This window comes from Gobio gobio (genome assembly GCF_949357685.1).
Source record: "Gobio gobio genome assembly, chromosome: 6".
Classification (NCBI taxonomy): domain Eukaryota; kingdom Metazoa; phylum Chordata; class Actinopteri; order Cypriniformes; family Gobionidae; genus Gobio; species Gobio gobio.
This window is the reverse complement of record NC_137102.1, coordinates 40,903,284-40,930,304: the sequence shown is the minus strand read 5'-3', so window position 1 is coordinate 40,930,304 and position 27,021 is coordinate 40,903,284. Positions and strand designations below refer to the sequence as shown.

Here is a 27,021-nt window from a genome sequence, read left to right as displayed (position 1 = left end):
CTCTGTCCTGAGCCCAGTGACGTCCCCTGTCTCCGTCCAGAGCCCAGTGACGTCCCCTGTCTCCGTCCAGAGACCAGAGAGGACTCCAGCAAATTAACTCTCTTCAAAGCCTGTAGCTTTTCCCAAAAATAGTTTTTGGGGGGGCGGGGGGGGAGCTGCCTGCACCACCATGGTTCCCTGAGGTGCCTGAGCCATCAGGGCTTCCTGTACTCCCACATAGCCTCCCTCTCCCACCTCCTTCCATCGTCTATTCGTTATCCCCGCCTCCGTTGCTTCCTGTCAGCCCCTCAGTTCGCCTTCAGTCCACCATCTGTGAGGTGTGCTCGCCGTGGGTCTGCCAGTCTCCAGCTCCATTATGGCTGGTGGATTCACGGTTTCCGACCTCCGGCCTCCGCAACCAGGACTCCACCTCAGCCCGTCGGTCCATTAGCTCAGCCTGTCGGTCCACCCTGGTCTCCACTTGCACTTGCACCTGCTCCGCCTCCGCCTCTGTCAGTCAGCCCCCTGGAGTTGTCAGCCCTTTCTCCGCCCTGGTACCTCCTGTATCCTGTGTCGTTTGTCTACCCTTCACCTTAGCCGCCACCTTCCCAGCCGCAATTTCAGCAGACAGGCAGAGGTGAGCACATCCAGATGGTCAAAACACCTGCAGCAGGGTACTGGACAGAAAACAGCTAAGGCAGACTCGACTAGACTAGACTGGACAAGGGTACTAGGATTAGTTTAGAACAGATAGACGCGAACACCATATGCATGAAGCATATATCCAACCTATATCAAACAATAATCTGACCAAAAAAGCCAAAAACAGGGCGACACTAAATAGCAAGACAGATGAGAACAAAGAGGAACAGGTGAGAGCACAATCAGCCCTTGGATAAACCCTCACTGAACCAGCAGATCGACAGTTTTATTGGCCCTCATTTATCAAAAGTGCGTACACCAAATTTCCAGCGTACACCCAAAACCACGGTGACTTTGAGATTTATCAATATGGACGTTGGCGTACGGCACGCTCAAATCCTACGCCAGCTCAGGAGGTGGTGTACGCACGTTTTGAGTTAGTGCGAAAATGCGCAGAAAAACAATTCCTAACACCACAAAACGCACTGACAAAGATATGCTATATTATGACCCACTGTAAAAAAACAACAACATAGTAATTATAAACTTCAGAGTTTATTTTTGTGCAATTTTTAATTTGTGTGACTTTACCAAAGCATTTGATTTGTAGGCATATGTATTCCTCCAGTTGCGAGCCAGTGCGCTTTACCTGACGTTTCAGGGTTAGGCCCGGCAGCTGCGCACGGACTGGGACTGAAAATAATTCAGACTGACAAAATAATAAAAATGACATTCTTCTTCTTTTAAATAATAATAATAATAAAATAAATACTAATAATAACGACATTCTTCTTCTAAATAACAATAAGCGTCATTAATTAAAAAATAGATAGGTAATTTCTCATCCAAACTGCCATTTAAAGGCTCCTCTTCAGTGCCGAGACGCGCCTCTTTGTGGCAATCTTTATATCTGACCACTTTTTTTTCACCTACAATAAACAAGAAAACTCACTTAACTTGATCACTATTGGTCTATATTAAGCAATAAAACATTATTACCTCTGCTGGAGTGCGCTTCTCAACCCCTACACTATTAACAGTACTCGTAATTTGGGTCCATATTTTGTTTTTGTGGGCGCCTTTAATCCCACTTTTTCAACTCCCAAATAAAACAATTTTGTTTTTTTCCACTTCCCTGGTGATGGTCTCGATCTCCACGTCGGAGAAGTTTCGCTTCTTTACCGTCTTCCGTGTGTCCATGGCGTAAAATGAGGGCGTGGGGGAGGCAGAGACTTGAATATATAGGGGCGTGTTATTCTAATGACGATCGTTTTCCCCCGCGGCATTTATCAAGGGCAGGTATTGCGTACACCTGGATTTCAGAGGTGCGCACAGCTTCATAAATCAGGCGGTGAGAGGAGTGCAAGCATAATCTTACGCCAACATATACGTCCGTTTCAACGCAAGATTGATAAATGAGAGCCATTGAGTGTAGCGGCCTTGGCTCGCTTTTGAGGCTACAGCCTATATAATCCACTGAATAAAACTATTGTTTTTCATGCTGTTAAGAGGACCGATGGCCAATTGCATGCTGAAAAGTTTCAGAAGTGACAACTCTATTAAAGTCTAGAGTCTAAAATCTATTAAGAAGTAAAACTCTATTCCGATTATTGGTAAAAGTGATGGCTAATTAATCTTAAATATCTCACTGTACACTTCTATGGTGGAGCCGTTGCTTCGCCTACATCTGCACTTTACTAGAGCACCCTCAGTGATTTGATCATGGAACCGGACCTGAGTACAGGTGCAACATTTATTGGATTCACACTTTAGATAGTGAGTGCATCATGTGACCTTTATTGGTTAATTAACAAATGGCTGTCGTTGGAGTGTTTTAATTGTCTGGTGAAGAGTCTTGTGCTCGAAACAACACCTTTGTGAGAGACTGTCAATAAATTACTATATTTTTGGACCTGTTTTAAGTGATTTCTGGATGATCGCCCACTTTGAGCAATCTGACAGTGATGTGTGTGTTTTTATCTTGTGTTTCTGGTGTATTTATAGCCCTGTGTTGGAGTCTTTAGTTATCTGTCTTAATGTGCCGTTTACTGAGCAGTTGCTGTGGTGTTTGGTACTGTTCTGTAGACAGAAACTTTCATTTGAGAACTCACAAAAGAATGTCAAGCCTTAGCCAAAACTGAGGATTTGGAAATGGGCCTGTAATAATTCACTCCCTTAAAACTGCTGAGGTTTGCAGGGTGGATCTAATCGCAGCTTGTTTATTAACACATGCAGATTAACAGAATCCAAAACAAGAGGAAGACAAGAGTGACAAACACACAACCATTAAGATTCAAGCACAATTTGCTAATTTTATAACTACCATAATGCCAAAAAAAATAACTCATTATTTGTAAAGTCCAGCTGTTAGTAAACATAATGTTAGCATTGTACTGAAAAGAGTAAAATATGATCATTTTACCAGGGTCAAATACTGTCTTGAGCTAAAACAACACGATGAGATGAGCCACAGTGATTACATCACACATCACATCTGCCACTCGTTTGACACAGATCTCAGCAGGTATGACTTTGACCTATTACAACAGTCTCTGAGCAAATATGAGCCGAAATCCTCAGGATCTGCTGAACTGGGAGACAGGCAGTGCCGGCCATGAAACCTGACACCACGTTCAGAGAGCTCACACCCGTGCCAAGAGGACCCAACCCAAAACAAAGAGAGATCTGATGGACATCAACAGCAGGCCTGCCAGAGAATGCCTGTTCTTCTCTCTGCCGTGTGATGAATATGAGGCTGATCCTCAGTGCATTCTGCCTGTATAATGAGAGAGCAAGGGAGGACCAGGGCTCAATGAAAGAGGTATTGAACGCTGCTCAGTGAATTGGCAGCCCACGCTGCAAACAGACCACGCTTTGTGGAGAAAGAGACAGAGATCCACACCTCTCACCCCATGAAAGAGAAAGAACAGAAACAAACATCGACTTCACTCTGCATTATTGACCAGTGCCAGACACACACTTCTGCTGTACGGCAGATTTAGATGATAGAACTGAATAGAAGTCCTAACATTAAGACTCCTGAGATTTAAGGTCAACAACCATTTTACTCCCCTAATGTGATGTACAGCGAAATTCAATGGGAATGGAGGGCAAGACTTGATTTTGTCTATAAAGAATCATCCGGATTGTGAAATGTATATATATATATTTTTGCAAACAGCAATTTACAAACTCATAACCTAATTCATATTCACCGAATATGATTTGCAAATCCACAACCAAATTGACATTCACAAATGCAAAGCACATTTCATTTACACATGTGTTTCTGAATGTTTATATATGAATCAATTGTTGAATCTGCGTTCAAAAATTGTTGTGTGTTGTGTGTTCCTGCCAGGGACAGAGTTATAAATAAATAAAATAGATTTTAAGCCAGTTATTTATATCTTTTGCCGTAGTGTGTCAGAAGGAAATATCACTTTACATTTCCAAACATTCAGCCCGATATGAGCCGAAAGCAGCCAATATAATCTGATCTCACCATCATCGAGTCCGTCTGTGAATACATGAATAAACAGAAATGAGACGGACTAAATCCAGAAGAACTGCGGAAACTAGAACCCGAGCCCAATGGGGCACGACTTATTTACTCCAAAACCTTTTTTTCTGTTGATGAAAATACTAATGTGCTAAGACTTTTGCACAGTACTGTATATGCATGATTAACAAACATTAATTTGATAAATTGTTTTGTTTAGCATTTTGCATTACCATGCCCCAAAATATGCTGCACCATATATACTGTATATATATATATATATATATATATATATATATATATATATATATATATATATATATATATATATATATATATATATATATATATATATATATATATATATATATATATATATACGTACACAGGTTCTACATTTAACTTCTATGACATTTCTCTGTTTTATTCTGTTGTATTCAGCCTTGTGGTATTTCATGTGTTGACCCACACCCTCTTACTGAAAGTGCTTCATTATCAGCTCTGTGTCAGATTAATAACCACCTCTCTGTGATAAACAAATGAACGATTAGATAATCCGTTATTTATGAGGCTGACCAGCGTGCCGTCACATTCTCCAGTGACAGGACGCATGAACACACGGGTGCAACATATTTATAGAGTTGAACCGTCTCAATGAGCACATCAACCTGGAATGAGACTCCAACAAACTACAGCAGGATTTCATTAGGGACGACTTAATCAGCGTCCCTTGAGCAACAGTTATACAGGACCACACATGCTGAGCAATATCCTCTCACAGAGATAACTAGCGTCAGCCTCAGCAACTCCAGGATTGTGCTGTTCTCATCAAGGCATCAATCGCTCAGAGCTTCTGGACAGCGTTTCACTGTGAAAGCAAAGACACACATGCCCGTCTAGCACGTTTATATCGAAAAACAAGCTTTTCATCAGTTTCAAATGTCATTTGGCAGGGGAAATGCAGGTCCAGAAGAGCCATATATACTGCAATAATTTAGCTGTAAAATCTAAATAGACTTACTTTAAAAAAGCATGTAAAGCGATTGCATGAAAAACCAAGTAAAGTGAAATAGGAATAGTATGTTGTGCTAAAAAATTCTAGTATAGTAGTTAGTATAGTTCACTTACACAAGAGTTCTAGTTCTAGTTCTAGTAACTAAAAAAGAACTGTAGAGAGTACTTGATAATTTATTTTAGATTTACTCTTGACTTAGTATAGCTACCATTGTTGTTACCATTGTTGTGTTTTGTATGCTGAATGTTGATGTGTGTGACTCAAGCATGGTCAACTGCAAGATATCAACCCGATTAAAAGTTTGGATTAAAAGGTGTTTATGACGTAAGTATTAGCAATAAAATTGTAAACGATCATTATATGACATGAAGGGAAATATTACATAACTAAATAAAGAAGTAATAAATAGGTTTTAATAAAAAAGTCCCGCCGGCGACTATGCCATAATAACTGTCCCGCTCTTCAATCGCTCCTGAGGACTTGCTCAGCTCCACAACACTCGGTCCTGCTCTGCTACATACTACAGTAATGTTAATAATAGCATCCATTAACATGATTTCTGCCCGAGTCCTATCCTGACTCTTTTCCACCGGCTGTGAGGTGAAGACCACATGTCCCAAGATTCTGCGCTCAAACGTGGCGTCATCACACTACGCCTTTGTTTTGAACAGGCGACCTCTAGTGGACGGAAAAGTTACATAGTGTAGCTTTAAAAGCAACCTATTTATTATTTCTCTTCCTTTGAAACCAAATAACTGGGATTTCTTGTTGCATCGCTGCATCAATAGGTACAGAGTTATAATAATATGAATATTCCAAGTGCCCAACCAAAGTAAACACTGATCACCATAATGGTGAGTTTTTGTGTGGAATGTTTTTTTGCTTGACAAAATGGCACTCAAACCAATCAATTAATCTTAACTTTCTGAGTTTTCTGAGTAAACAACTAGTGAATAGTACAGATTACTAGATTTTTACAATAAAGACATTAAGTAAAGTTAACTAAAAAGTGTTAGTTAGAATGACTGTTGGATTTTTTGCGATGGGTTTGAGCAAAGAGACGAGATTCTTTCCATTCATCTATAAGAATAACTCCCAGAAGATCGTTCTTCCATCGTTATCCGTTAAAGAATTTTCTTTTGATCCCTCTAAAAGTATATATTTTAGATCAGAGATACATTTCCCTTCCAATTACTGTGTTTCAAGTGTGATTTTCTATGGTTGACAATGGTGGTTCTGAATAATTTGTCATTTCAGAGTATTCCCTTCATTTCAGACCTTCCCTACGTAGGGCTGCACGATTAATTTAATTTTAATCGTGATAACGATTTCTGCTTCTCTCGATTCATTAAAAATAATCATCGCAATATTTGCCCCGTTTATTATATTCGTCCTGAAAACATTGGTATCAAGCCTCCACTATCTTTCCTGCTTGGTCAGATGTCAAGAGAATAAATCCCCCAAACTGAGCTTTTCTCTTAAAAGGACTTATTTTCTGCCCAGCATTTTAGTTAATCTTCTCAATCTGGCAACCATGCGCTCCTGCTCTCTCCGAGTTTAGCGTTGTTCATTTTGAAATTCTGCTCGAATGAAACTGTCATACTGCCATTCTGTGTTCCTTCACAACGCTGTTTGCTCTGTAATAAATCCAAACATGATTTATGACCATATCATTTGCGATCATGGTGGGTGAATAAATGCAGTGCGACCTCTGTGATACAATACAAAGTAAAAATGTAACATATCAGTCCTATTTTGGCTAATGTTCAATTTAAACCAGGGAAATGTGATGCAGGATTTCAACTATGGGCTGAAAAAGGGTTAAGGAAAGTGCAAGATATGTACAACAAAGATGAAGTAGGCTACTTATGTCCTTTGCAGTAATATCAACCAAATATGACATTCCAAAGACAAACTCCAAAGACCCATCTTCAACTTAGAAGGTTTATATCCTCATCTCAAAACCATTCATTAGATATTCCTGTCATCTCCCCATTAGTCAACAGTAGCTTGAAACTCATACAGTTCAAATGGCTGATGCGAACATACATAACCCCTGTTAAGTTGCACAAGTTTAACAATAACATCACTGATACCTTTATAAAGTGTAGAGGTACATTGTACCACTGTATATGGCAATGTGTGAAAGTGAAACCCTTTGGCAAGGTATTATTAATACACTCTAAAAAATGCTGGGTAAAAAATAACCCAAGTTGGGTTGAAAATGGAATAACCCAGCAATTGGGTTGTTTTAACCCAGCGATTGGGTTGTTTTAACCAAACATTTAACCCAACCGCTGGGTTAAAACAACCCAATTGCTGGGTCCATTTTCAACCCAACTTGGGTTATTTTTAACCCAGCATTTTTTACAGTGTATGATTGACCATATTCTATCAAAGAAACTATACCACTGGATCCTAAACTTTTTCTCCTGGGTATAAATCATATCAGCCCCCACTTACAGAGCATTGAGGTCAGATTCATAGATGTGTATTTTAGAAGCTAAATGTATAATTGCTCTTAATTGATTTTTTTTCTTCCGGGATGGGGTGATGTATGGAAGCTTGTTTCCGCCATAGAATAAAAAGATTAAGGTAATTGCGACTTTTCATCTTTCCCCCTCAGAATTGGACTTTATAACTTGCAATTGCGAGTTTATATCGAGTTCATATGTGTTTATATTATTATTTTTCTCAGAATTGCAAGATGTAAACTCACAATTGTGAGATAAAAATTGCAAGATGTAAACTCACAATTGTGAGATAATTGCAATTACCTTCTAAAATGTTTTATTCTGTTATGTTTAAATGATTGTTATTTATTGTGTAATCTGATGTGATATGCAAACAAAAAATTTAATTAATATATTGTTAAAAAAATAATTGGAAATTATCGGAATTAATAGGAATTTGCAGTCGGTCTACAAATTTGCATTTGCATCTGTGGTTTGTCTCAATTGCAACTGAAACACTGTCGTATTATTACGTGTTTGAATAGAAGCCTGTACATTTCTAAGAAGAAAAAAAACGATTGCAAGTTAAAAAAAAAAACTACAAATAAAAATAGTAAAGGGGTTAAAGGAAACCCTTGGCATGTGCCTCTATACATTCCTAATGGTTATTTGCTATTACTTCTGGCTGTAAATCAATATAAAGCAACCTGACCCATTTCAGAAACCATCACCAGTCTAAATCTTTCAAGTGTCTCAAGGAGGTTCCCTCCGTTCCCAGTGTGACCTCATGCTAAATATAGTCACAGCGGCTGGAAGAAAGGTAGAAAAAAAACATCTAGCCCATAGACTGAAAAAAGATCCACATCCTCCCACTGTAGATACAGTCAAAATATCCCAGAAATGGTCGTTGGGTCAATGATGTTACTAGTGATGCTGAGGTGGAGCCGCGGTATCAAGGCCCCACCCACACTCTTGCTCCCGTGGACTCATTCGCTAGCACAGCTGTCAATCATGACGTCACACCCCATCTTTATAGCAGCACATAACTAACTAAGTCCAAACATAATGGAAAAACGAACATACATGAGTGTGATAAGAACTACCTAAAATGACCGAAACCATCTTTGAAGTGTGGTTGTATTTTTACAGTAGTTTGTCTGGCGTCCCATTGAGCACAGATGTGCCCAGAGTGGACAGCCTTCAAATAAACCCACCACGAGATAGATACCACCCAAAATAATCACACCCGCCTGTCTGCATACAGGGACTCAGTCTGTGTTCCATCAGATAGATCACACCAAAAATCTGCACAGAAACCGCTACTGTAACAGATCCCATAACAGAAACAAACTGTTTCCTGATGATGTCCAGCCAGAGAGCTTGTTTTAAGCTGATGACACATGTTGAATGAAAACAGAGTCATAATCTTCAACACATGAACACAACGGATCCAAAAAATGCACACAGGAATCTCAGACAGACACACATAGATCCTGACAAATTACATTACCAATGACAACCAAATAAACATTAGCTCTGATTGATCATCACATGAAAAACAACTGACAATGACAACACATATAACAGCAGCCGCATAAGAAAAACAAAGCAACAAAGTCATAAAAAGAAGGAAAATACACTAATACATCAATTTGCATAATTCCGTGGTATGTTCCCAAACTATTAAGAATATGTAAGCGAACTTCTGCTGGTCGAACTTTTATCTGTTTGGAAATTGCACACAAGTTCTATAGAATCTGTGGAAATATATAGATGTAGCAAATGATTCAAGGAATAATCATTAAGATCCGCTGGATATGTTAAACGAGTTAAACCGCATGAGAACAGAGTTTGACAGTGAATGAAATGTTTATATAGATGAAACACTTGTTATGTGTTGTGAAAAGAAAACTGTGATCATGTGTGTTTGTACTGACACAATTGAAAACTGATCTTTTGTGAAATTTGTACTAAAACCTCTTTCTTGATCAAATAAAACCAAAGCTATTTGAAAAAATAAATGTGTATGTATTACTTATTTTTGTATTTGTTTGTGTCTTGTATATATTTTAGGTTTGTTTCCATATATAGCTTCCAATTTTTACTCATTTTCATTTTTATTCATACACCGATCAGGCATAACATTATGACCACATTATGATGAGGTGAAGTGTATAACACTGACTATTACCTCTTCATCACGGCACCTGCTAGTGGGTGGGATATATTAGACAGCAAGACTGGGTCAGAGCATCTCCAAAACTACAGCTTTTGTGGGGTGTTCCTGGTCTACAGTGGTCAGTATCTATCAAAAGTAGTCCAAGTAAGGAACAGTGGTGAACCGGCGACAGGGTCATGGGCGGCCAAGGCTCATTGATGCACTGGGGGAGCGAAGGCTGGCCTGTGTGGTCCGATCAAACAGACGAGATACTGTAGCTCAAATTGCTCAAGGAGTTAATGTTGGTTCTGATAAAAAGGCGTCAGAATACACAGTGTATCACAGTTTGTTGCATTTGGGGCTGCATAGCCGCAGACCAGTCAGGGTGCTCATGCTGACCCCTGTCCACCGCCGAATGCGGCAACAGTGGGCACGTGAACTGAGCATCAGAACTGGACCATGGAGCAATGGAAGAAGGTGGCCTGGTCTGATGAATCACGTTTTCTTTTCCATCACGTGGATGGCCGGGTGCGTGTGCGTCACTTAACTGGAGAGCACATGGCACCATGATGCACTATGGGAAGAAGGCAAGCTGGCCGAGGTAGTGTGATGCTTTGGGCAATGTTCTGCTGGGAAACCTTAGCTGCTTTTCCACCGCCGGGCCGAACAGCTCTTAGAACGGTAAGGAACAGTTCCAGTTGTGTTTCCACGGCCTGGTTCGGCACAGCACGTGCTGGTAGAATCCGTGAAGTGACGTCGCAACTCACTTGTCTGTTCTCTGACTACCGGTTTCTCTGTAGTTGGCTAAGCACAATATTTGAGCGACGTAAACACAAATAAATAATAAAATTAAAATAAATACCTGATCATCCTCCATAACGCGGTCGCTATTTACATCTCATATTGTCTGTAAACTCTTGCGTTACCAAGGCAACGACTGATGCTTTTGTATGACATTCCAAAGAGCAGCCGTTATCAGCCCCACAGTGGAAAAAGAAAACCGTAACCATACCAGCTGGCCTGGAGCAGCACAGCACCGCAATGAGAACCGTCCGGCCTGATGGTGAAAAAAGCGGCTCTTGGGTCCTGCCATCCATGTATACGTCTCTTTGACACTTACCACCTGCCAAAGCATTGTTGCAGACCATGTACACCCTTTCATGGAAACAATATTCCCTATTTCAGTAGGATAATGCGCCCTGCCACAAAGCAAAAATGGTTCAGGAATGGTTTGAGAAGCACAACAACGAATTTGAGGTGTTGACTTGGCCACCAAATCCCCCAGATCTCAATCCAATCGAGCATCTGTGGGATGTGCTGAACAAACATGTCCGATCCATGGAGGCCCCATCTCGCAACTTACAGGACTTAAAGGATCTGCTACTAACATATTGGTGCCAGACACCACAGCACACCTTCAGGGGTCTATTGAAGTCCATGCCTTGACAGGCCAGGGCTGTTTTGGCAGCAAAAGGGGGACCAACACATAATGTTATGCCTGATCGGTGTACATTATTTAATTTTTTTTGCTGATTTTCAGTGTTTTAAGTGTAAATTCACATAATGTCCCACCCTTTACTCACACTAAACGAACGGCATGCCGTTCTGTGTGGCTGATGTGAATTTTCGAGCTGATGCTCACAGAGGAACAGTGCCATGTGTGTGAAGGTCTCGTGTTTACCGGTGAAGACGGGCTGTCCCGGCACAGCTTCAGGAATCACTGTGGTGTAGGAATCCTCAGAGAAACCCGGCTGACACACACCACGGCCTCCGTCCTCTCCGTCCAGAGACTGCAGAACACAACACACACTCATCAATCAGCACGATCACCTTACTGTTGATGGATTCCCATTAGCCAGAGAGAATAACCAGAAGCTGCAGCCTTCTGAGTAAAAGCTGTTTAAAGATATTTTAAGAACAAAAAAAACAAAACAAAAAACATTAAAAATGAAACCCCTTACAAAAACATGTATAGGCTAATAAGCATAGTTAGCCTTCTACAGTTTTTGTTGGTAACACTTTACAATGACAGTACATGAATAATCATGTATTAATACATGAATTAATAGTTAATTCAACATGAACTCATAATTAGTGAAGATATGAACTAATCATGAACAAATGAGGAGCTATCATGAACTAAGACAGGAATCATAAGGATTCATGCATGAATAACAGCAGCATTAATACATGTTAGTACATGTTTGATAATTAATGCATTAATTAACATGGGTAAACTAAATCAAACAGGCTTTCTAAGAATGAATAACAAATATTTTGACTTTGAAATACATTTTAAAATGTATTATTGTCATAATTTAAACCATTTTTTATCAGAAGCTTCATCATAAATATTACTGAAAGCCACAGGAATAGTTTTTCATTACTTTCACTGATCACCCTTATCAAACATGGAAAATACTAAATCTGCTATATTTTATCTCAAAAGGTCTCAGTCTGTTTTGTGATATTCTCTTTCCCGTCAAACTAAACCTACTGTGACTTATAACAGTTCCTGAGAAATCAGTTACCAAAAAATAACAGGAAACATGCAGTAAAGTCAGGAAGTGAGGGATCGTCTGCTGGAATCCGTACAGTTCTCTCTCCACCCAGACACAGGCCGTGATGATACTGTACCTCCATTCTCTTAACTGGGCTGAATACTAGTTACACTAGTTACATGTGTATTTAAGTTTATGATAAATCATGAGCTGAATTTGGTAAGTAGTTAACAGTGAATTAGTCATGATGTGCCCCCTCAAGTAAAGTCATGACACAATGATGCATTAACAAGCCATGAGTTGATGTTAGTGTATGGTTAGTTAATAATGAATTAATCATGATGTGCCCCCTCAAGTAAAGTCATGACATAGTCATACAGTAACAAGCCATTAGTTGATGTTAGTGTATGGCAAGTTAACCATGAGATAGTAATGCCGTGCTCCCTGAAGTAAAGTCATGACACAATGATGCACTAACAATTCATTCATTACAAAATGAATAAACATATACACTAAGAATCCTTATTCATTTACACCCTTGGTACAAAAAAAACAAAGATAAAAAGTATTTGTAGGCTAGTTCTTTTATTTATATTTATATAATTAAACATATATGGACTTAAAAGAAAGCCCAAACATACCTGTAAAGACCCACATAAGGCATGTTTACATGTAAAACAGGGCGCATCCACCGGCTAATGCTAATCGAAGCATATAAGTTACAATTAAAACAATTAAAAAATACAGTTAATTAAAGTACACACCTCCAGAAATATCCCAATACAACAATCATACAAACATGTCTTAAATTATTATTTCGGTTAACCAAAGCAGTCGACATATATTATTTGATGAAAATGCCAGCAAAACCGAAGGAACACAACTGACGCGCTAGGAGCACCGAGAGCGCCACTAATGAGTATGCCACCAGAAACAAACCCTACATACTGTTGTTCCGGGAAGAAAACTAGCTGTGACTAAACGTAGCCTAATTGAACTATAAAAATCTGAAAACGGTTTATATCAAATTAAAATGATTAGTGATAGTTATTAGTCTATTTTCAACGTTTGATTAGACAAATGTGTGTAATTAATGGCTCACAAAAATGGCTAAAAATCACAAAGCTGCAGATGGCAGATTATAATAGGCTATTACAGTTTAAATTGACAGTATTAAATCACATGTTTAATTCAAAGTCAGAGTACTTCGTATTTATTCTTAAGGAGCCTGTTTGATTTAGTTTACCCATACATGTTAATTAATGCATTAATTATCAAACATGTACTAACATGTATTAATGCTGCTTTTATTCATGCATGAATCCTTACCCCTTTCTTAGTTCATGATAGCTCCTCATTTAATAATTTGTTACATTTATATAGCGCTTTTCTAGGCACTCAAAGCGCTTTACATATAGAATGGGGGGATCTCCTCAACCACCACCAATGTGCAGCATCCACCTGGATGATGCGACGGCAGCCATATTGCGCCAGAACGCCCACCACACACCAGCTGATTGGTGGAGAGGAGACAGAGTGATGAAGCCAATCTGTATATGGGGATGATTAGGAGGCCATGATGGAGAGGGGCCAATGGGCAAATTTGGCCAGGATGCCGGGGTTACACCCCTACTCTTTATCGAAGGACATCCTGGGATTTTTAATGACCACAGAGAGTCAGGACCTCGGTTTAACGTCTCATCCGAAGGACGGGACATTTGTTCATGATTAGTTCATATCTTCACTAATCATGAGTTCACGTTTAATAAACTATTAATTAATGTATTAATACATGATTATTCATGTACTGTTATTGTCAAGTGTTACCGTTTTGTTAGTAATGACATATAGGCCTAAACAAAATGTATTGATTTGATTGATAGTGGCACAAAGTAGGCTAAACATGTTTTCTTTTCATGATTTTATTGCAGCATCTTTGTTCTCATTTAACTTTCAACAATAATTGCCGTCAGTTCACTGGATTTATAGTTTCAAGTCGAATTTCTTCATCAGTGATGAAAATGCAAAGTGCTTGAAAAAAGTAATTTATTTTACTTTTGAATTTCATACAGCAATTAAACTAAAGTCAGTTTAACGTGTGGAGTTTTACTGTGGAGTTGTATATCAATTTACCCCAAGACAATCCCATACGAAAATGAATGGTTTTACTACAAACAAACAAACATACAAAAAACATGGTTATTGTAGTTAAACCATGGTATTTGTTGTATTAAAGCTGTGGTTATACAAATAGTAGTCAATCTTCCAAAAACACATGGTTACTACAAAGAGGACATAACATGAACTTCTTCCATCACTGCCTGTGTGTAACGGGCTCAATTTGCGTCAGTGCCGCGACTGTTATTCCCCACAGTGCCAGATAAAGCGTTATGTTAGCTGTCGCATTTCTACACAAACACGTTTACCTGCGATGCTGCCAGGAGGAGAGAAAGAAGCAAAGCCCGGTCCGGGATGAGCAGCATTGATGTGCTTGTTTATGAATCCGTGTTGAATGCGAGTCTCTCTCGCTTCAGTCTTTATAGAGGGAATCTTTCTGCAGCTGCGTGTCTGTTTCTGCTCCTGACCTGCTACTGGAGTCCTGAAACTCCCTCAGAAACAGTCTCTCTCCAACTCTCCCTGCCGGACACACCAAACACACACTCAGCACTCAGCAGCAGCAGTCTCTCTCTCTCTCTCTCTCTCTCTCTCTCTCTCTCTCTCTCTCTCTCTCTCTCTCTCTCTCTCTCTCTCTCTCTCTCTCTCTCTCTCTCTCTCTCTCTCTCTCTCTCTCTCTCTCTCTCTCTCTCTCACACACACACACGCGCGCACACACACACACACACACACACAGCAGCAGCAGTCAGTCACAATCGGACTCACACATGTCTGGCGCGCTATCTTTGTGGGGACTTTCCATAGACGTAATGGTTTTTATACTGTACAAACTGTATTCTATCCCCTTACGCTAACCCTATACCCCAAACCTACCCATCACTCAAAACTTTATGTTTTTTTTTACATTTTTAAAAGAACTCATTCTGAATGATTTATAAGCTTTTGGACCCATTGGAACCTCAATTTAGGTCCCCATGATGGGTCTGTGTGCATTCAGGTTGAAGTTCCCACCGGGATGGAAAAATATGTCCACTAGCGTTCCGAGGTTTGGGATCAGTATGATTGATCAAAAATACAGTAAAAACAATATGTGAAATAAGTGAAATAATATTTCAGTGTAAAACAGCAGTTTTCTATGTGAATATCGTTTCATTTATTCCTGTGATCAAAGCCGAATTTTCAAGCATCATTCATTACTCCAGTCTTCAGTCACATGATTCTTCAGAAATCATTCTAATATGATGATTTGCGAAACATTTATGATTATTATCAGTGTTGAAAACAGTTGTGCTGCTTCAAATTTCTCTGGAAACTGTGCTGTGATAGCCTACATTTTATTTTGCAGGATTCTTTGAAGAATAGAAAGTTCAAAAGAACAGAATTTATTTGAATTTTAAATATTTTGTAACATTATAAATATCTTTGCAGTCACTCACTTTTGATCAATTGAATGCATCCTTGAAGAATGAAAGTATTCATTTATTTCCAAAAACAATCGTACAGATCCCAAACTCTTGAACAGTAGTGCATTCTTTAATTTAAAGAGCTGTCAACTCACAACCCCCCCCCCCCCCCAGTTGAACTGCAAACCCATTTCATATCCAGTATACAGTCATGTTAAAAAAAGAAAGCACACCCTTTAGAATTGATCAGACCGTAATTAAAACATCAGATTGTTAACAGATCTTAAAATGAGGTAACACATGACATATTACACTGTCATTATTTATTTTACAAAAATAAACACACACATGATTCAATTGCTTGCAGGGCCACTTTTAGCAGCAATAAATTGAAGGAATCGTTTTATGTACGACAGTATCAGTCTCTCGCATTCTGGCCCGCTCTTCATTACAATGTCACTTCAGTTCATTGAGGTTTGAGGGCATCTGTTCATACAAAGCTCTCTTAACGTCCTGCCACAACATTTCAGTCAGGTTGAGGTCTGGACTCTGACTGGGCCAGTGCAACACCTTTATTATTTTCTTTTTCAGCCATTCTGAAAGCCATTGTGTGAACACACCTGAAGGCTCAGAGCAGCAAACTGAAAAAACTTCTGCTTTTATTGAGGTGATCACTTGCTGTGCCTGACTGCTATTTACCCTTTTCATTCCTATGTTAACAGTAAGGGTGTCCTTAGTTTATCACCCATGGCTTCTCCATTTTGGCCTGGTTTTTAATAAATAAATAATTACAGTGTCATATGTCATGTGTTGTTGTTCATCTGAGGGTGTATTTACCTAATTTTAAGACCTGCCAAGGACCAAATGATCTTTTTTTCCTCATACAGCCACATCCAGATTTTCTCCTCATATTAAAAAGTTTTTAAAAAAGCTATTTTTAAACCATTTAACAGAAGAAAAACAAGAAAGGTGAAGAGTAAAGTTCAGAAGATAAAATGGAGGCCACTTTTGCATTGACACTCATTGTAAAAATGAGTTTTACAGTGTTAAAGCAAAGGACAAAAGAGTCTGTATTCATAAACCGCCGCTGAAACGGAGAACAGGGTGTATTCCAGAAAGCAAGGTTATCTTATTGTCAAACATACCCTGAACTCTTGGCTGATTAACCTAAACCTGCTTACTCGAGGTCTGCTGGTTCCAGGAGTAAGTTCATAACTAAGTGCAATGTCCTGTTGCAAAATAAAAAAACTGCTTGAATACAGATCAATGATGTGTGAGACAAGAATTATATATAGAATAAAAAAAAAACATTACCTTGTTTTAATAGTGCGTAATAATTTATATATATATATATATATATATATATATATATATATATATATATATATATATATATATATATATATATATATATATATATATATATATATATATATATATATATATATATATAGGCCTATATATAAAATATTGTGTGCAATGTCACGCCCACTGGAGTCTCATCAATGCGCTAATAAACTATGAATAAAACTAAACCCAGAGCAGGAGATGAGAATAAAGAATGAATGAGCTGAAAGTTAACTCAGGTCTTGGAACCGAAAGTTGCGATTATCCGCTTACTAAAGTAAATTTAGCCGGGCGTGTGACATAACCCGCATGCTTTTTGGAATACCCCAGCACTGATCCGCTTCCCGATACACATTCAGGCACAAGATTTCCAAAGTTATACTGGGATATGTTGCCAAAATGACAGTCAGAAATTTAAAGGAACCACAACCATTATAAACACCCGAGTTCAAAGCTGATGCAAACTACAAAATAAATATTTCCTACTCCAAGCAGGACTCCATGGATAATCTCCAAACATTATCCTGTCATCTTCTTTGACATTATCTTTTTTTTTAACTGAGATGCCGCTGATCTTTTCATTAGAAATACCAGTTTGCAATATCAAGCAGCATAATGAGTTGTATTGTACAGTACAGAAAGAAATACCTGGAAGCGAATGAGAACGGAGGCCAGAGACATTCAATTTACAAATGGCCGTACTGCTCCTAAGTTAAAGATGAGGTGGACGAGGACAGCCATGATCTGTGCCACTGCTGAACCACGAGAGATTTATCCTTGTGATTTCTGAGAGTTTGCACACATTTGACTTTGAGTTTCCTTGACGATGATTATTGGACTACTGCTATTAATGTGTAAATATCGCTTGCATATATTCTTTAAATTGTGTTAAATAAGGAAAGTAGGGAGTGTGACGCCATGTGCTTTGTGTACGTATCTTTTTCACTCTCTTTATTGGTTTAGGGAGTTAGAGAAGTGTGCTTGTACTTCTTTTGATTCACTTTTCCTTTCCAGGTAATTTAGAGGTTGGTAACAGAAAAGTTTTGTGTGTGATATTTTGGCTTGGTCTCCTGAAGCTGATCCCCTTTTTAAAAATAAAATTGTGCACTTTTTCTCTCTTTGGTGTGAAGACTCAATTCAAATATACTGTATATAAAAGAGTAAATAAAAATTACATTCCTGGTAGTCACGGATTCATCTGTACCGGTAAACATAATTCAACATAATACCGGTAAACATTCTTCAACACATTAACCTTTTAGTTATATTAATCAGTTAGGGGGAAGAGTCCTCATCTTCTCAAAATATGTGATTATGGGTTTCCCAAAAAACTTTTGAACAGGTCCTCTCATTAAATGTTTTATTTTCTCTCATTTTAAATATGATTTCAGGTCACATATCCATACTGAAGCCTTTGGTGGATCTGTTGATCAGTATTCTTCTCCTTGCTAATGAAGAGGCACAAGCAATAACATTTATCATATTGTTCATCAATGATATTTGTACTCCAAAAATAGCAATTTCAACACAGGTTAAAAGCATAATTTAATTATTTAAATATGAACGACCCTTAGTCTCTGGCAGGATCAAAACAAACAAATAAAGTCAGCCTTACCCCTTTTACATCAATCACACATATTAACATTAGGATACATTTTAAAAAGTTTTGATTTTGTGTAATAAGCATGGTGGAGGACCTTAGATTGTTTAAATTGTTAAAATTACCCATTTACTCTATTCAGAGCCTCATATTTCAGTTGGTATTTCAATTTTCATGTCCTTTACCCACTCTCCTCTCATTCTATCGATTAAAGCATTATTTAAGGACATGACTATATTAATGCTGAAATTTGACCTTTATGGACTACAGGGGCCTGTGAAATTTCATCCAGTAGTGTAGCAGGTGGTAGGCCAGGAAAGGTTGAACTCTGGGCTTGAATAAAATTATGGACTTGAAAGTAATGAAATAGATAGATGTTTCTCTGAGAGGTCGCTAAAACTGGCAAAAGTGTTATCTAGTTATCTATACAAAATCCACTACATTTGACTAAGCCTCCCCTCTGCCTCTGTGGATACGTGAAGTCTATTTTGCCAGCAGGAAACAGACAGAGGGCTTAACACAGAGAAGTCATCAAGTTTATTTGCCTAAATTGAGAGCATATTCTAAGCATAGAGTTTACAACAGGGTTTGAAGTATATTTAGATTTGCTTCCGCCTTTGGCCTCCGAAGAGTTGTGCCAACAAACGATTTTTTGAAGATTTAATAACCCATAAAAAGAGGAAGAGCCTCCCTGGGGTCGCTGCCTTTTGAGGAGGTTCTTATGAATTCTTGGATTCTTCCCTTTCCACAAAAATTATAACATGGGCTTATTTATTGAACGAAAAAAGGATTTGGGAGAAAAACTGGGAGAGTATAAAAACTAAGGTAAGACTTTTTATACAGTTTACTCTACCTGCTATAAAGAAAAATGTAACATGTCCCATCTCTGAAGATCAGATTGAATTGTATTTATAGGGGTGGGAAATGATTTGCATATAAACCTGAAAATGTATGAGTAATGTTCACTCCCAAGTATTTAAAAACAGATTGAGAAATGTGAAATGAAAGGGATGCTGCACTGATTTGTCACCTTCAATTATGTAGTTCTTTATACAATGCAATGCAGTTTCAAAGCAGCTTTAAAGTGATAACATGAAAATGATGCAACAAAGTTCATTTCGGCTGTACAGCTGCTCTGGAAGAAAACAGTGTATTCCAAAGCTGTATACATGTATTTCTTCTGCTGAGCACAAAGGAAGATATTTGGAAAAATATTTGTAACCAGGCAGATCTTGGCAGCCATTGACTACCATAGTATTTTTTCCCCAACTATGGTAGTCAATGGCTGCCAAGATCTGCTTGGTTACAAACATTCTTATGTCTTACAGGTGTGCCCGTCTTCTCTAGCAGCATTTTGGCCACAGACTTGACAGGATGTTGACAGTGTCTTAGTTGGAAACAAATCTTTGAGACCCAAACAACATTTAGAATATTAGTTCCCTATCGAGAGGTCTCTCATATTGCATATGGGAAAACTCATTTTCTCGAGAATATGAAGCAAAACTTTTATTCATATAAGTATATTTGTAAAACGCAGTGCAGTTGCACAGCAATACAACAGAGCGAGGTGCGCGCTGATTGGCCGTGGCAACTGCAGGAACCTATGGCGAGGCGGCTGGGAGAGCGAGCCAATGGGGGTCGAAAAGTGTTTCCTAAATTAGCATATTGAGGCTATAAAAGACTGTGCTTCGCCATAGGAATCAGATTTTATCTCCTTCAGCGATACCTTCAGTGACCTCCGGAATTAGCAACCACCGTCGAAAAGCAACCAGCGGAACTTCCCTGCAGTCCTGAGGACGCCGGATTCCCGCCTGGTATCCGCCTTAAGCAGCTTGCTGTTCCAGCTGCGCCATCCGGCGTTAAATATCCTGTATTCTGCTTGTCTATGTGAGTGTGTGTTGCCGCTGCAACGCCACTTCAAAGAGCATACGAGGCTTTGTTCAAATGCCTCGTCTTTCTCACGCTTCCGCCGCGCTGAAGAAGCTAGAGTACACGAACAAACTCAAGCCGAAGCTCTCCTCACTCTTCCTCTTCTCTCGCTTCCGCCGTGCTGAAGAAGCGCCGCGGACAGAGAATGCTAGAGTAAGTTAGACGAGCGAACTCAGATGGATATGTCGAGAACGCGGCTTACGTCACAGCCGTTCTCACTGCAGCGCTCGCCACAGCGCGCGTTCGCTGACTAGAGCGCAACTTACGTCATAGCACGCGCTCACTCTCTAGAGCATAACGGCGTCGTAATGGCTGCTAAGCCCTGCACCCTTTTTTCACTCTATCACTTCTCCCATTCCCCTCTATTCAGGCGGCTGGAGAGGTTCAACACTGTAGGCAACACTGTTCCCTTGGTTCAAGTGACTGGAGATGTAAATATTGCAGTCAACTAGCCTGTGGTCAAACACGCTCGTCTGCACACTAACGCTGTTGCGCGTTTACCCCTGTGGACTTGCTCTCCGGCTTGCGCCGTGAGTACTCTAAATGTAAGTTTGCGCCCACTACACAGTGCGCGCCACTGCACATTATTTACAATGAATCACAAAAAGAGCTTTTTCTATGTAGGAAATGTGCCCACTTTACAGTCTGCACCCCTGCACCCAAGCACTTTTCACACAGAGCACTCGCGCCACGAGCGTTATGAATGTGAGGCGCACGCCCACTGCAAAGTCTGCACCACCAAACATAAACACTATCCCCATAGTGTTACAAGCTCACAGTGTTACAGCACAATGCAACCGGGTTACCGGGTCCCTATTACTAAGCGGCCTGCCCCCGGATCTAATTCAACCCCTGGCTTCACGAGCCCAGGCCTGGCAGGCCATTCCTGGTATATCAAATTGGGTGTTGAACATAATAAAACGAGGTTACTCACTACAGTTCGCAGACCTCACTTGCAGTTCGCTTTCGCGCCGTGGTGGAGACCTCAGTGAGAAGCAGCGTGAGTCACGTGCTTCGCGCCGAGGTGTTGAAACTGTTAGGGAAGGGAGCGGTGGAAACCGTGCACCCGACGCTAGCGAGTCAGGCTTTTACAGGCGCTATTTCCTCATCCCGAGAAAGGATGGTGGCCTCAGGCCCATACCTCAGACATCTGAACAAAGCACTTATGACGCGCTCGTTCAAGATGCTGACGGTGAAACAAGCACATTTGCCCGGTGGATTGGTTTTTCACAGTCGACCTGAAAGATGCTTACTTTCACATTCAGATAGCACCCCGTCACAGGCCATTCTTGAGATTCGCCTTTGAGGGTCAGGCTTATCAGTACACAGTCCTACCATTCGGGTTATCCCTGGCACCTTGCACTTTTACGAAGTGCATAGACGCATCTCTAGCCCCACAGAGCTGCTGATACTGTGGTATGAGACAGTGCACTTTCGCGCACAGGGTTGCCGGTTCGAGCCTCGCTCTTACAGGCTTCTCAGTGAAATCTCAATTTAGAGTTTTTTCCTCTATTATACTGTAGGCAGTGTGTCCATGATACAGTGTGCACCCCTGCATAAAGCACTGTTAATTCAGTGCCAAAAAAATCACCCTAAAGTCCCGCCAAGGTCGGATTACCACTATACTCAACTACCTCAACGATTGGCTTGTCATAGCCCAATCAGAGACACAGTTGCCCATGCCCCCCCCTTCAACGCCGGTTGACTTCCCGCGTTCCGGCTCATGCATGTCAATCAGGCCAGTTTCGCATCAAAGCGAACCACAGCTGTGTCAAAGCTCAGGCTCCTGCCTGGTACCAGACAGGGGTGATTTATGGGTACGATTACGAAATGGAAAGTGGTCTCGATAGATGCGTCCAACCTAGGTTGGGGCACCCTACACGACGGCAAGTCAGTCTCTGGCCAATGGGCAGAATCAGAGAAAAGGCTGCACATAAACTGTCTAGAGACGAGAGCGGTTATTCTATCGCTTAGAGCTTTCCTTCCGTACATAAAGGGTCACCACGTCTTGGTCCGAACGGACAATATGTCAGTGGTATCACATATAAATCGCCAGGGCAGTCTGAAGTCAGACGCTCTACACTCCATGGCGAAACACCTCCTTTTATGGGCAGAAAGCAACTTGAGCTCTCTGAGAGCGGCTCACGTGCCAGGTATCTTGAATCAGGGTCCGGATATGTTATCCAGGGGCGGCATTCCCCCAGGGGAATGGTCCCTTCACCCACTAACGATTTAGTTGATTTGGAGCACCTTCGGCAAAGCGGAAGCGGACCTCTTCGCCTCAGAAGACAATGCTCACTGCCCAATATTTTTCTCCAAACGCAGGGATGCGCTGGTCCACGTTTGGCCCAGACTCCCTCTGTATGCCTTTCCTCCGATCGCGATGCTGCCAAAGGCCATCAAAAAGATCAAAGAGACCGTTTCCACAGTGCTTTTAATAGCCCCGCTATGGAAGAACCGGATATGGTTCTCCGAGCTGATTCAGCTGTCAGACACAGCCCCATGGCCTATTGCGCTGAGGAGGGACCTCCTCACACAGGCGAGAGAGAAAATCTGGCATCCCAGTCCCGAACTATGGGCCCTCCACGTATGGCCCATCAACGGATACCCGGGAACCTCTCTGAAAAAGTGCTGAATACTATTTCTGAAGCCAGAGCCCCCGCAACCAGGTGGCTCTATGCTCTGAAATGGTCAGTATTTTCTAACTGGTGTACAGCACAAAACCTCAATGCGCATTTGTGCGAGGTGGCAGAAGTGCTCGCCTTCCTTCAAGAGCTAATGGACGCGGGTCGTTGCCCCTCCACGCTCAAAGTATACGTTGCCGACCTAGCAACTTATCACGCTCAAGTCGCGGGACAATCAGTGGGAAAAAATGAGCTTATCGTACGCTTTCTTAAAGGGGCCAGGAGAATGAACCCGCCTTGCCCCCCCTCAGTCCTTATATGGCACCTTGCCACAGTGTTAGAAGCTATGAAGGGCTCCCCCTTCGAACCCCTTCAGTCTGCGAGCATAAAGCACCTCTCACTCAAAACCGCCTATCTGCTGGCACTGGCCTCAGTTAAGCGAGCGGGTGATTTACACGCACTCTCCGTGAGTGCTTCCTGTCTTGAGTTCGGGCCTAACGACTCCAGGGTTGTCCTCAAACCGAGACATGGTTATATACCAAAGTGCTTTCCACTCCCTTCAGAGCACAGGTCATTTCACTGCTGGCCTTACCCGAGTCACAGGGAGAAAAAGACGCTAGCCTGCTCTGCCCAGTCAGAGCATTGAGAATATACCTAGAGTGCTCCGCCCCTTTCAGGCAGTCAGATCAGCTCTTCATATGCTTCAGTGGCCGCACTCAACTGTCACACTGGATAGTGGACACTATCTCACTGGCTTATAAGTCTAAAGGTCTTGTTTGCCCAATAGGCATCAAAGCCCATTCCACTAGAGGCATGGCCTCGTCATGGGAATGGTGATGTGGCATTTCTATGGAAGATATCTGTGCGGCGGCAGGCTGGGCCTTTCCCTCCACTTTTATCAGATTCTATAATTTGGAAATTCCTGCTTTGCAAGCGGGAGTTTTCTCCATCTAGAGGCTCTATCACAATCCTATGGGCCCGTATCGTGTCCCATTCTTCATGTACAAATTGTTTTCACAAGCATGTGTTACATTATACCATAAGGCCCGACTATGTCCGGTCAGGTGTCCATACGGCCCGATACTATCTGGCCTTTTCATTCCCTTCATAGGCCCACTCTCGTCGGCCTCACCAGGGTTTGCATTATTACCCATTTCATGTGTCTTTGGTTCCTTAGACCAGGTTGGGTCAGTTAGCATGCACAGCGTTTTAAATTGGGTTCCCATACGCAATATGAGAGACCTCTCGATAGGGAACGTACTCGCTTACTCTCGTAACCTCGGTTCCCTGAGAGAGGGAACCAGTATTGCGTTCCTCACCGTGCTTGTGCTTCTTAGGTAGCGCTTCAGTCGCTTTTTAAAAAAACCTGATTCCTATGGCGAAGCACGGTCTTTTATAGCCTCAATATGCTAATTTAGGAGACCCTTTTCGGCAGGTTTTTCTAGCGACCCCCATTGGATCGCTCTCTCAGCCGCCTCGCCATAGGTTCCTGCATTTGCCGCAGCACGGCCAATCAGCTCGCACCTCGCTCTGTTGTATTGCTGTGCAGCGGCACTGCGTTTTACATAGATACTTATATGGATTAAAGTTTTGCTTCATATTCTCGAGAAAAGGAGTTTTCCCATACGCAATACTCGTTCCCTCTCTCAGGGAACTGAGGTTACGAGAGTAACCGAGTACGATATCACATATACTTTATATTCCTGAAAATAATTATGGTTTCTTCAAAAATATTAAACATTACAAATATTTTAAACATCAATAATGATAAGAAATGTTTCTTGAGCACCAAACTATCATATTACTTACCTTTGATCAGCACATTATGGACATTCAGAAAAGAAGAAGTCACCAAAGAATGTCAGTCATTCGTAAACTCAAAGGACTTAACGTTGCTCCCCAATTATTATTGTTACTTTATCAAAGTATTGTTCAGACAATTTTATTGTATTGTTCCATCTGTTTTTTTCAATATGCTTTCTGTTAAAAACCGGATCAAACTCACAAAGGTGTGCAATATTGCTGCAAATGTTATAGGTCTTCCAACACTTCATCTCACAGAGCTTAACATCAGAGCTATTATACGCATTGCAATTTCAATAGAACAGGACTCCACACATCCACTTAATGAGTATCTAGCCCCACTGCCCTCAGGGCGCAGGTACAGGGTTCTGAGGTGTAGAAGGGCTCGCTTTGGAAGAAGCCCGATTCCCTCAGCCATCACATACCTTAACAACAGACATTGCTGAGTGTTATCTTAATTGTTGTTATTTTTTTCATTCCTGTATTATATTTTTTGTATTATGTATTCTGTGTGTGTTAAACAAGTGCAGTACTGTGGAAAATAATTTTCACATTCGTCTCTGCTCCTATCCTGATCCATCCCAATCCTGAGTTAACTTTCATAGTATCAGTAGGAATTAGTTTTGTAGGAATCAGAGCAGTGCTCTCACAGCAGCAGGGGGATCCTCAATGCCTCCATCCATGTGCCTTCTATTCCAAAAAGCTATCCCTGGCAGAGCAAAATTACGACATCGGCAACAGAGTGTTCCTCGCCATCAAGTTTACTCTCGAGGAATGGAGACATTGGCTGGAGGGAGCTAACCAGAATTAGCTAACTTAGAATATCTTCGTGAAGTTAAACGCGGTAACCCACACCAAGCCAGATGGGCCTTATTCTTCACAAGATTTGACTTTGTAGTCACCTACCAACCTGGACACAAGAATTGCAAGGCCGATGCCCTCTCTCGTCTGTCTGCATCCATCCAGACAGTCCAGTTCTCCTGAGCCCATTCTCCCTCCAGCCATGATAGTCAGTTCCATTCAAAGGTCCATCGACGATCAGATCCGCCAAAACCACTCATGGTGAACCTGCTCCGCTGGGAGTTCCTGAGGGGTGAATCTACGTGCCTGCCCCTCATGGACTCAGATCATACCTCTACGGGATCTGGACACCCAGGTAGTCTGGTGGCCATTTATGACCCAGGATATCTCCCGATATGTCAAGGGATGCTCAGTCTGTGCCATCACCAACACTCCACGCAAACTACCAGAAGGGAAGCTAGTACCTCTGCCCATTCCTCAGCGTCCCTGGTCACATCTGGGTATTGACTTCATGACAGATCTTCCACCTGTATATTTGTCATCGTCGACCGCTTCTCCAAAGCTTGTAAACTTATCCGCCTGAAGGGCTTCACGGCATTCAAAGAAATGGAAGTATTCTTTCAACACGTCTTCCGGCACTTCGGCCTGCCCGAGGACATAGTGTCTGACCGTGGTCCACAATTCATCTTCCGTGTCTGGCAAGCAATCGTCAAACTCCTTGGAGTCTCCATCAGTTTATCCTCCGGTTACCACCCTCAAACAAATGGCCAGACTGAGCGCAAGATCCAGGAGATCGAGAGATATATGTGGTCCTACTGCCACCAGAACCAGAATAGCTGGAGCCGGTTCCTCCCCTGTGCGGAGTACGCCCAAAACTCCCTCCGTCAATCCACCACTGGGCTTACTCAGTTCCAGTGTATCCTCGGATACCAACCACCTTTGTTTCCCTGGTCCGGTGAGCCATCGGAAGTTCCAGTTGTTAACCACTGATTTGAGCAGAGCGAGAGGGTGTGGGACAGGCAGTACGAAAACCCAGGACTCAAGCTGACGTCCGAAGATCAGATACCCCTTGTTATCAGCCCGGACAGAAGGTTTGGCTGTCAACCTGGGACTTCCGTCTTCACCTGCCCTACCGTAAGCTGAGTCCCC

The 27,021-nt window shown here is 41.3% G+C and overlaps 1 protein-coding gene across 3 annotated transcripts in view; it reads right to left on the bottom strand.

Annotated features, from left to right (window-relative positions):
- The window catches only part of LOC307127455 (cadherin-2), a 94,664-nt gene extending 79,637 nt beyond the window's left edge, over nt 1–15,027 (bottom strand). The window contains exons 1-2 of one of the 3 annotated variants that reach the window (XR_013816643.1): nt 14,677–14,979; nt 11,431–11,539 (exon numbers count right to left, since the gene is read on the bottom strand). Coding sequence is in view for 1 of the 3 variants with exons in the window: in XM_079818678.1 (XP_079674804.1) it covers nt 11,431–11,539; nt 14,677–14,733 (166 nt within the window). In the remaining 2 variants the exon portion in view is untranslated. Of the gene's footprint in view, nt 1–11,430; nt 11,540–14,676 lie in introns of all 3 variants that reach the window. The other 2 variants (XM_079818678.1, XM_079818679.1) reach the window with 2 other exon arrangements.
- Between the last annotated feature and the right edge of the window lie 11,994 nt (nt 15,028–27,021).